The sequence below is a fragment of the Symsagittifera roscoffensis genome, chromosome 4 (genome assembly GCF_963678635.1).
Source record: "Symsagittifera roscoffensis chromosome 4, txSymRosc1.1, whole genome shotgun sequence".
In the NCBI taxonomy this organism is placed as follows: domain Eukaryota; kingdom Metazoa; phylum Xenacoelomorpha; order Acoela; family Convolutidae; genus Symsagittifera; species Symsagittifera roscoffensis.
Window position 1 is genome coordinate 40,251,608 of NC_087065.1, and position 12,406 is coordinate 40,264,013.

At 33.9% G+C, this 12,406-nt stretch overlaps 1 protein-coding gene across 1 annotated transcript in view; it reads left to right on the forward strand.

The window, feature by feature from the left end:
• Positions 1 to 461: 461 nt before the first annotated feature.
• LOC134844523 (dopamine receptor 1-like) overlaps positions 462 to 12,406 on the forward strand; it is a 41,895-nt gene continuing 29,950 nt past the window's right edge. Inside the window, exons 1-3 of the mRNA XM_063861243.1 lie at positions 462 to 606; positions 971 to 1,082; positions 1,595 to 2,055. Coding sequence (XP_063717313.1) covers positions 463 to 606; positions 971 to 1,082; positions 1,595 to 2,055 — 717 coding nt within the window. The 5' untranslated portion in view covers position 462. The remainder of the gene's footprint in view (positions 607 to 970; positions 1,083 to 1,594; positions 2,056 to 12,406) is intronic.

Here is a 12,406-nt window from a genome sequence, read left to right on the forward strand (position 1 = left end):
GGTTTTCTGTTGAAAAAACGTGGAGATTTGTTCCAGTTTTGACCTGCTTTGACCACTAAAGCAAAACAATTATTCAAAGAAAGTGTCAGAGTATTTAGTTTGATACTTGGTTGGGGTGATTTGCCTGTTCAATTGAGATACCTGGCGCCGATTTCAAAATCTAAATTTGACTTGGGACTTCTGTGAGTTTATGCATTATTTGGACACAATTCTTTACTTCATTCAAAAGATTTGCGTCGCGGAGCACTAAATGTAACAGTCTCTCCATTTATGTTTTTCTATAACTTCCCCACACGGAACCTTTGTTACATTTGGCTTTTATATTATCTTCTACCTGCAAACTGCCATTTGTAATCAGTTATTTGCGTCAATTATTTAAAAAATTTGTTCATTCTATGTGTAAGCGTTTGAAACTAGAATATTTTAAAAATGAATGACTTGAATTTTGATTCCAATACTTCAATGGGGTCCCTGGATTCTAATGTCAACTCCTCAAACATGGGATCCCTGGATGCCGGATCAGGAGACGATACTAAAACCCCGACTGCAGATTTGGCCCACTGGATGGAGATTGTGTACGGCAGCATTCTCTCACTTCTCTTTCTGGTAACTATTTTGGTTTGAACTGATACCGATTAAAACAGAGTTCGATAAAAGTGACAAACGATAATTTTACAGACTCGAATTAGTGAATAGTAATGAAATCTCGCCTTTTCGCTCCTGACGAATATATTCTTCAAATTTGTGGTCTATGTCAATGTCTAATAGTTTCATTTTCAGTCGGGGGCTTCTTATTATCATAGTAGTCTCCAAATATTTTTTGTCACAAGTATCTTGTCAGCATTCAGAACATTTTTCAGCGGTAGCTTTTGATTCAGCTTTACATGAAAAAAGAAACTATAAGCAATAAAAAATGCGACCAAAGTAAATTCAGTAGATGACGTCATTAGAAAATGATGAACTTTTCCAGGTGATTGTGTCGAGCAGTGTTTTGGTGTTGCTTGTAGTGGTTACCAACTCCAAACTGCACAGTCTCCCGGGGTACTTGATGGCAGCACTAGGCATATGCGACCTCACTATGGGTACGATGTTGTACAGAACCTCCTTAAAACATGCCCCCCCTCCCCCTCCCCCTCTCTCTCCATTACAAAAAGTTTTTTTACTCGACTCAACATGCGTATATGCTAAGTAGTTATGGATTAGTTCAATATAGGGTTGAATTCAATATATTGTTGGAAGATACCATGGATGAGTGCTATTGAGGTACCATACTTTCGAGACAGTAGAAATGACTTAAGCAGAGACATCGACATTTGATTGAAACTTTTTGCTTGCGAACAAGTGGATTTCCACACTGGCATTTGTTTTGTTTTCAGAAAAGGAAACGAAAAGTTTTTGGGCCACTTTTAATTCAAACTTTTGCATAAAAACTCTATTTTATCCGTTTGCTTGACAAAAAAGATACCTAAAAATAGATTTGATCCATCAAAAAATCTGACTAGTCGTATAAAAGCATGAAAAATTACAAACTTGACTAGTTGTCATCGAAGACATTGCTCGACTAAATAACCTTGATAAATAAACATTTTTTCAGCTGTGACTTCTATAATCCCGTCTGTGCTGACTATCATCTGGGAAAAGTGGCTTTTCACAGAGACTGGGTGCTACATGCAGGCATACTGCCAGACATACCTGGGTCCCCTGGAAAGCAGCTTCATCATGTTCTGCGCCCTGGATCGCTTCAGTGCAATTCGATCCCCTCTTTTCTACAGCCAACTAGAGATATACGTATTAAGATACCTCAAGTTAATAATTCTTATAACTATACTTATTAACCTTCCGATTCCAACTGCGGCCGCTATAATAGCGAAGACGGTGAAGTTCAACCCTCGTTTTTCGCACTGTGTGTTCTCGTTCGACGGTCATTTTGTAGTGCCGTTTCTCAACTACGTGTTGCAGTATTTACTCCCCGGACTGGTGATCATCTTCTGCTACTCCTACATTGCAGTTGCTGCTTTTAGAAGCAAAAAAGAACACCTGAAGACACTCAAAAGCGTGAGTAATTGGTTTTATTCGGGAAAATTTCACGAGGGAAAAAACAGAACGTAACCACTAAGGGTCTCCTTGAAAACATTTAAGGGGACGGATCTTAAGCCATTGTCAAAAAAGGAAACTTATTGAAAAACCGATGCACTCCAACTAATTTTTGCGGTATTTGACTAAATGTCAATGTCAAAAATGAATCCGCTATTTTTTCAGTCAATTATTTTGAAGCAGTAATTGCTTCCGTTTTCTGACCAAATTTCCTTTTTTGAGAAATTTTGACTTTGAAAAAATGAGACAGCGATGATTAAGAGCAACAATCCGGATGAACAATTGCTCGTATCAGCGCTAAACTCTATGTGTTTTGAACGCTTTCAGCTTGGCTTAAATTTTTTCCTCAAAAAAGAATTATTATAAAATAATTTTGTTCCGCATCTCATTGGATAAACTTGTTGAGCTCTTCAGTCCTTAACCGACCTGCAATTATAATTTGCTCAAAAACCGGATTTTAAGTGGGGACGCTTTTTTTTCTCAGAGATTCGACCACCTGCCGACCCAAAGGGTTCCCCCTTTGTACTATTTTAGAATATCCACTTTTGGCTGACGGAGCCTAAAAATTTATACTAATTTTGAAGGCGCCAATATGTACTAATTTTGAGGGAGGAGCTTGGGCCGAAAAAACGTGATTTTTTGGTCAAAATTTCCCACAAAGTGCCTAAAAACAAAATTTCAAGAAAATTTGTCTAAAACCGGGTCTTTTGTCTTTTTAGTGTGCTTTGGCAGAGCTCGGAAAACCAATTTTGTCGACCTAAAAAAAAGTCGACAAAATTTGCTAAATTTTTTTGAACATCCGCCCCCTGAAATTTGAGCTGAAATTTTGATGAAATTTTTTTGAAAATATCGAGAAAATCCTAGATCCACCCCTGCACAAAATAAAAGCAAGAGCTGTAGAAAAAAAACGTTCAAAGAAGCAATGTTTTGAGAAACAACAACTAACTATCGTATTCAATTTTTTGGTAACCAATAAAATATATCAAAAAACAATACTAATAGTGTCCGAGTTGTTCTAAAAAGTCGCCGGATTACAATAAAAAACGTTATTTTCACCGACAAAAGATTATGAGAAGCTTTGTGATAAGCTTTACTTTTCAAACCGATAATTAATTTATATTCAGACTACGTTTTACTCCCGCAGACACGATTTATAATTATTTGAAAAAACTTCGGCAATTTGCAAAAAGTTTGAAATCAATTTGGAGCCACAAGTGCTGCCAATGAAAATCATTAACAACTTGATGGTAGAAAATTTTTTAAGAAAGTTTTTTCAATTGAAATTTTTTGAATTTTTTTGGCTTAATTCAATTATCACGGTAAAAATATCGGTACCATTCGTTTGCTTTTTGTGGAAATTTTTCAAAACTTCTCAAAATAAAACGAACAAGTTTTGTATTCAAAGTTTTGGCTTAAAATGGAAACATCGTTGACCATAAATTGTTGATACATCTAAAAACAAAAATATTTAACAATTTCAAAAAAATTCTTTTTAAAGAAGTAAAAACTTACTAGTGTGTCCAAAAGCCTTGCCCTTGCTCTGATAAAATTTTCAGTGCTTTCTGAGCCAAAGTAAATCGCGCGTTACTTCTCCCAATCTGGCAAACTTGGCGAAATTAAAACTTCTAATCCATAAAACATTCACAAAACAAAAAAGGATAACAAGAACAAATGAAAATATTTAAGAAAACTTTGAGTTCAGAACGTCAGTACCATTTATGTGGTAAAAAAGTGATCAAAGCAGTGATTAAAAAGTCAAAACTATTCGTCAGAAAACAAAAATAAAATAGCTTTTATAAGGGTAAAGCTCAAAATATTCTCACTGCCTTTTCAGGTGTCGCAAATAATTTTTTCTCTAACTTGTGAATAAAATTTTTATAACAAAAGTCAATCAAAAAACTTAAGATTTTTTTCTATACACATTCCCCAAACCCAATCCAAACTACAAAAATAAATATTTTGGTTCTACTGATACATGTCAAATTACTTTGCCGCATTTGCTACGCTCTAGAAGAAAATGGGAAGTATCCTAAACAAAGCAAACTCACAAACTGTTTGTTGTCAATCTTACTAAGGCCTTGAATGAGCTGTTTTTGAAGCTTGTCTTCGCGCCCGCTGTCTTCAAAAAAGACAAAAAATATTAACTAAACAATTTTGAGGAAAATTTTATATACATAATCAGCCATTTTCCCCAAATTAGCCATCTTCAACCCCGCAGAACTTCACAGTTCAAATCTGTGATTTCAAAGGTCGGAACAAAAACCACACCGACATCAATTATTTTTCCACTATCTTCGAGGGTTGTTTCAATAGATTAAGCTTTTAAAACTGTTTTGTAATTCACGGAGTCTAAAAAAAGTTGGCCTATGCTTGTGTCATCTCAAATAATTTTTGTTGCGTGACGCGACAATTCATAGGAGGCGACAAGTCGTAACAGGCGACAATTCATAACAGGCGACAAGTCGTAACGAGCAAAAATTTGTAACAGTAGGTTAAGCGGAGAACACTGATTCACGTCCAGTATTCCTCTCGTGCCAGATGTAAGCGCAGCGGAGCGAAGCGGAGCAAGCGTATCCTGCTTGCCGATGCCTTGTTACGAAATGTCGCGTTGTTATACGAATTTTTGCTTCTTACCTCTTTATCGCCTGTTACGAATTTTCGCCCTATCCTTTTGTTAATCTTCGTTTGGATCCAGAAAATTTTTCTTCTTATGGTTCGGGGTCCAGAAAAACTCCTTAGGAAATGGTATTTGAAAATGATTCATTCTTTTTGCAAAGACGTGAGTTATAGGCGGACATCATTTTTTGCATTTGATAGACCTTTATTATTACATAAGCATTGGAGATTATTAGAACAGTTTCAAAGCTCGGCTCATTTGCATATTGCCCTGATACAATTAGCTTTCTTTCAAAATGATTCCGGACATTTGTGAATCAGGCAACAGTGCCCTGGACGAAATTGCCTGGAATGCTGAAAAGTCCCCCTCCACACAAAACACCTCCAGACATGTGTTCCAAAATCTTCTACCGTGACATGGCAAAATTCTCGCCTGCTCGTGTGCTTAAGCACTTAGCGGCAACCATAACTAATCTAAATTTCAATGAAAAAAAAAACGAAATTATTTTGAACTGGGGTATTTTTTTTAAACAAACTTCCCAGGGAAGTGATAATTTTTCGCAATATTTTATCCGTGACACAAATGTCTATGCACTTCTTCCAAGGACCAATTCATGTCAATTAAAATTGCGAGTAATAACTCAATTGCAGACATATTTTAAGGCTGGCAAGCCTGCAGTAAACTATATCTTTACGAGAACTCAGCCATAAATTCTATGGCTGCCAATATCCATAGATTAGGTAATGGTGAACCCACATAAATCCAATAGAGTCTTTACGACTAGCAGAGATTTAGCACCTCAATGCGCACATGTTCCCAATCAAATCCCAAAGGGCCTATTTATTGTATCCAAAATAACGACCGAAAGGGTTTCTTGGAATCTATAGTTAGATCTGTTTCTTGTTTATTTTCACTTTTGAGAAATAACAATTTTAAGATTCGCAAAAACCTGCTTCACTGACTTTTGCGTTCTTATTGAGAAATATCTAGTTCTCAGGACAGATCCTGATAAGTTTCAAAGGTTGCTAATCAAAGAAAACAGTTTCAAGTTTTCCGAAGCTTATGAAAGGCTTTAATAAATATTAATCAAAGTTGAGCTTAAACGGATATATTTCGATGAGCTTATGATCGCTTGAATGGAATGAAGCTTATTCGTCTTTGTTGACTGAACAAAAGCTTTTAGCGGTGGAAAACCCTCAATGTCTTTGATTTTATGAGATCAACTTCCTCGCAAAAAAAACACAAAATGGCTCAAAAGAAGTTCTATAGAAAGACTTTCCCCAAGTCTAAAATGATCGGTTTGTGAGATCTCTTCAAAAACTGTTTGTGTTTCAAATGAAAGGTTCACTTTTGCCCAATATGAAAGATGGACCGCGTAATTGGGGAGGAACGCTGATCGTTTGTTTTTTAAGGAAAATAAGGTCGAATGAAGCCGATAGAGGCTTCTTCTTGTTAACATTCTTTCATTTATCATTTCAGAGGTATTAAGACTTTCAAAACATCTCCAAAAGTCATGATCAAAGAATTTTAACAAAAATTTTTAAATAAGAAAAACTTGTCAACTCTTCCTTGTCAAACTTGCTAAGGCGGCCTTGAATGAGCTTCTCTTGAAGCTTATCTTCGCGCCCATCGCCTCCAAAAAAGACAAAAATGTTAAAGAAAAATTTTTGAGGAAAATTATAAATACATAACTAGCCATTTTCCCCCAAATTAGCAATCTTTAACCCCGCATAACTTCCCGGCTCACATCTGTCACTTCAATGCTTGGAACAAAAACCACACTTGCAATAATTATATCTCCACGATCTTCGAATGTCGGTTCAATCTGTCAATTCTTTATTAATCACAAATTGGATAAAAGAGTCCCGAAATCAAAATCCTAGCTTTGAAACCATAATTTTTTGATACGTTGTCGCCGTCTTACTTTTTTGATTTTTGTGGATGGTGTCAATACCAGGTCATTGAAATACCACAAAAATGGCTAGTCGAGAGTCTGAATAAAAAAGCGTTTTTTTTCTGAATAAAAAAGCATCTGGTTTCTATTCTAGCATCAGGGCGAAGCCATGGTTATTGTGACCGTCTTTCAGGTATCTGCGTCAACTTTTTTCAGTAAAAAATATTAAAAAAAACTCATTATTTTTAAAGACTTTCTTTTTTCTTGTTAATCTTTGCACAAGCAATGTCAACTAGGATTTGATAGCCTTTCAAACAAATAAGCAGTCGTTTGAAATATTTCGCGCGCCTCAACTCATATTGGAAAAATTTAATTTGCCGTTTACGTTTTAACAGAACCAAATAAATTGCTCGCTATTCATTTTGCGTTGAACAAAATCATATCCGAATTCACATCCCTATAAAAATACAACAATTCGAAGCTTACGTAGAAAAAATAACACCCTATCACAAAATTTTTTTTCATAATCTTGGAGAGTAAGAGCACCAACACTTCTTGTATCAAAATTCCTCATTGTTCTAACTGGCTCAAAAAAATCTGCTTCAATTTTTTTTCAATCCGTACACTTAACAAAAAAAATCTCAAATTTTTCGTTTTTCATCTTTAGTTTTCTCCATATGCAAAGTCAAAACTAAATTGATATTTTTTGCCTCAACTTAAAATTTGATCAGAAAATTATTATGATTAATTCAAATTGAAATGATATAATGTGCCGCTTAATTTTTAATAGGAGAAATTATATCGCGCTTTGTTATACCAAATAATCCTAAAAACTAACAAGACTGCTCGTATCAGGGCGAAGCCCTGAATGTTCCGACTGCCTTTTAAGGTTCAGGAGCAGCAGTAATAACAGCAGTAATAACATTTAAAAAAATAAATGAAAAAAAAAATAAAACGAAAATTTTTTTTTCTAAAGTTTGAAATTTTTTATGAAAATCATCCCCCCACACGCCATATAAAGTACAAAAGAATACATTTCGCTCCTAGTAACAAATCAATTATGGCAAATAAGCTTCGTTCAACCAATTTGGAACGATTTATAAGACGGATTAAATCTCCGCTTACGCGTTAATAGCGCGAATTACATCGCGCGTTAATTGTCCCAAATTGGTCAAAATGGCCAAAATAGCAAACTTTAAACCCTCATAACTTTACCAAAAATGATCACAGGTGAAATATCTTTTCAAATTTAAGCTCAGGACAACAATATCTTTTGAATGATATTTAAAAAATCCGTCAAAAATGGCTAGTTAAAAAGTCGAAATTTGTCTGAAGAAAAAAAAACCGACCCCGAGCACAAATATTCCGTCACTTTCGTATCGAAAGTCGGAACAATAAAAAAACAAACCGCGTTGAAATTGTGTTTTAATTTAGAGCTCAAGCATCAAGATAATTCAGCTCTCATGTGTTGAAGTTGAAACAAAAACTAAACCGAGCACATTAATTTTATTACTTCTTTATAAGTTGATACAACCAGCTGTGGTTATAAACCTTTTTTTTTTTCACGAACTATGAAATGGACCAAATAGCGTGCCTCATTTGAATTCCGAATAGGACTGAATTTTTCTTGCCGTATTTAACTTCGCATTGATAGAAAGTTGAAACAATCTAGCGCATTAATTATCTCACAAGGATCCAATTGGCACTTTTAACCCCTCATTATAACGATAAGGTTCAAGGTATCATTTAACATCAAATGGTATGAAAATCATCCATGAAGAAGTCGAAATTGGTGTGGATAAAAAACAAAAAACCAGCAAGGTTTTCTGCCATTTCTAAAACTGGAACAAAAACCACATCGAGTTCACTAATCCGTTTATTTCTTCGAAAGTTGATAACATTATAGTTTAAAAAGCTTTAAAAACATTTTATTTTGCATTTAAAATGATTATATAGAAACTATGGCCCGCGAGTTTTTGTGTCTCCACAAAAATTGTTATACGTTTTTCTTCGGACTTGGATAAACTTTTTTAACAATTTTTTTCAGGTTTGAAAAAGTTTGTTCTAAAAAGTTATAATTTTTAGATTAATTAAGAAACTAGTGGTTTAAAAGTGCGTAGCAAAAACATCAGATTAAGTCTGCGCAGAAATCGTTTTTATTTTGAATTGATTCCAGCTAAAGGGTCCAAATTTTGCGTTCTTAAATCAGAAATAAATCATTTGGTGTTTGTTATTGTGTCTGGTTAAAAAATTGGCAAAACGAAAAAATTTTTCAAATGGTTTTCGGACGATTCTTTCTTTTTGTTTTTTTTTTGTTTTCAAAACTTATCATTTTCTAACCAGAAACTACTTCAGATACTTGATAGAACAGTCAGTTTTGCTTTTTTTGTCCTGACGCAGCCCTTAAAATTTTTTGGGAGGTATGAAAGGGTAAAAAAATCGAGTGCTTGATGTAGGTGTTCGGTCTTATTGTAACAATGATGAAGAAAAAGCTTCAAGGACCTCTTATTTTTTGTATGAATGTTGCGAAATCGATTTTGTCGGAGATGATGGAGAGATTTAATTAGTAATTTTTAGACGTAAGGAATTTTTCATCCAGTGCATCGTCGTTATAGCCAAAACGATTCATAATGGCGACAAATGTTTTCTACTTTCATGTCAAAAAACAAAAACTCCGCGACTCGAATCTGGAATAATTCTGGAATTTACTTAGAAACTTCTGTCAACCCCTTCACCCCTCAGTGGTATCTACTGAAAAACATTCACCTCATTAAATAAAATTAGCAAGTTAGCAATAAAGATGTTTTTCAGAATCATAATTTTGCTGCTTTCTGATTGGTTGAAAATCTACTAACTTAATTCACTGAACATTCTCCTCCATTCTTGAAAGTGGGAAAACTGCTAGAGATTGTAATTTTGATTAGATCATTGTTTTATTATATGTTTAATTGATTTTCTAAGAAATTTATTTTGCTCAGTTTTGTCTTACTTTTGAAAGATATTTAATCGTGTTGCAACATTATGACTGCTCAATTTAGCCATATCAATCATAAAACATCAATTGTAAAAATTGGAGTCGAAAAATTTTTTTTGTGAACAATCAATTTGTCCTAATTCAATTTAGAATAGTTTTGTTGTGTGGGATAGGTCACTACGCATAAATAGTTCGCGTTACCCTTTCAGCATTAATAATCAATTCTTCACAGCGTGCAAGAATTAGTCCAGAGCATGTACAAATTGGCAATTATCAAACCTTCAGAACTTAGCAAAAAAAATGGGAGGTAAAATATCTTTCAACATTTGAATTCAGGTAGTCGATATATTCAATGGGGTATGAAAATCTTGAGTCAAAAACTAATATTTCGATCGCCGAAATTTGACTGAATAACAACCAACCCAAGCATAACTATTATTTTGATGCTGGAACATTATGAGCTATAAAAATATATTCGAGCGATAGTTTTTCCATAGAAAACAGCCTGGAAAAATTTTCGCAAACATTTTTTCAAAAAATCTGATGTCACATCAACGTCGGTAAGTTATTTGATCCGTCTAGATGTTTGAACAGTTGAAAATTCATTTTCTAGCTAATATTTACATGACTAATTTATTCGTAGCGTTCTGTTCCGTGTCTGCCTTTTTCACTACTCTTTTAACTTTATATTAATTTTTGTGTACAATTGCTTTTTTTTGCAAGATATTCTCGCAAAAATGCAATTTTTGGTTGCTATGTTCTTCCAGTATGATTTACGAAATATTTTTTTGTTTTGTTTGCTAGTGATAACTTTCATTGGATTTATTTTATCAAGTGCTGCCATTATATGGAGACGTGTTTTTAAAAATCGAAAAAGTTGCAACATTGTCCCTTCAAATAAACTCAATTAATTATAATTTTGGTGTTTATTTCTTTTTTTAAAAGTATGCTCACAGCTGTTGGAAACTTTTTCGTGTTTTTATGTCTATTACTCTGTGCAACTTGCATTACTAACGTGTAGCACTAATTTGTTTTTGTTTTTTATATAATTAATTTTTTTATGTCCCCTGAAAAATTAATTGAGAAGCTGTTTGCTGTTTAAATCACAGCAAGTGTTTGTGAACAACATTCTAAATCGTTTTATTGGCAAAATTAGGCAATCTGCAAAACTATCATCAGTAACAACTCTTCGTCTGTTTTCGTCACTTTTCATGGTTCAATTAGTATTTTATGTTAAATAAATACTACACCTCCTCCGCTCTTGTTGCAAATACATTTTGCTAACCACCATAAATGTTCAAGTTCTAGAAATCTCAATTCGAATGTTTTTCTGCAACAAACCTGCGTCAAGGCATTTAAAAAGTGTTTTCCTTACTCATGAGAGAAGTTTTTTCCAGATCGCAAAAGTTTGCGCAGTGATTAAAAAAATGCCAAAAACATTTTCTGCGTTTATCGGCTTATTTTAGTTTGATTTTACAAAATTGATGAATGGCGCATGTTCCAACTGTCATAACTTAAAACACAATCTGCTAATTTTAATTTTTTTACAAGAAAAAATTTTTTTTTTCAAACTTAATCTTTCATTATTTTTTTTAAATATTCTTCTTATCATTTTTTCATAGTATGATTACCAGCATATCAATTAAATGTTTTATTTGTTAATATCTTAAAATGATTTGCGTTAACTTGTAATAAAAAAATCCAACACGCTGCTTACTGGCTCAGTTTCAGACTGTCGCCGAAGTCGCAGCGAGCCAATTTTTTAAAATTTGTTCTGTCAGATTTTCCAATTTTTTTTTTGTTTTTTATATAAACTTTTCTTTGAAAAGTATAAAAATTTTGTCACACGGTTTCCGATAAAACGGGTAAGTAGGATGTATAGAGTGATTCACGCGTCACCCTAAACCAATGAAACTGTAACCGTAACCAATAACAAGACAACATAGATCCTATAACCAGCCTGCAATCAGCATAGAGCAGCGAAACCTGTTGTTTTGGGAGTTTTCTCCTGCGTGTCTTTGATCCGAGTCATTTCCAGCAGTCGCCGTTTTTGCCCAGATATTAAATCGGTCCCACCGGAGACTTCAAATTATCGGTCAAATTTGTCACCTGAATTCAAAGATCAGACTTCACTAGTTTTTGGTGCAGAAAATTTCTATGGGATTATGGCATCTGAATTCAAGGCTCACATGGAAGTTTTGTCCCGACATACGTACTCAAAATTATAGCAAATCTTACAATTTTGTATTTGATATCTAATTGTTCATCAAAATAACTGAAATCATAGCGAGGAAAAGTTTTGTTTGATTTAGAAGTGCAAATTGGTTTCTGCATCGATAAACACTTTTAAGGTCCGACGCATCGAGCTTTGCTTGTTCAAGGGCAGAAACACACAACCGATTCCCATGTTACGTTCAGACAACAAAATTGGCCTAAAAATGGATTTAAATTTGAAAGGATTTGAAAGGAACAAAATTCAGTTTTTGAGTAACAAAAAAAAGTAACAAAAATATCACAGTTAGGCAGAAAAAAATTAAATTGAACAAGTAACCAACGTAACCAACTTTAGTTTAAGACGTAGAAAATACTTTATGTGCGTTGAAGTTCGCATCTCACTCAAGTGGAAAAAAATCGATTATTGTTTAGTTTCATTGTCAGTGTCCACAAAAGTGGAAAAAAAAATCGATTATAATGGATGAAAAAAGGATTTTGTTGCCTCGAAAAATAGTAATATTATAATCCATTTTTAATTGATTATAATCGATTTGTTTTCACTTTTGTGGACACTGACAAGGAAACTCAATTATAATCGATTTTTATTCATGGA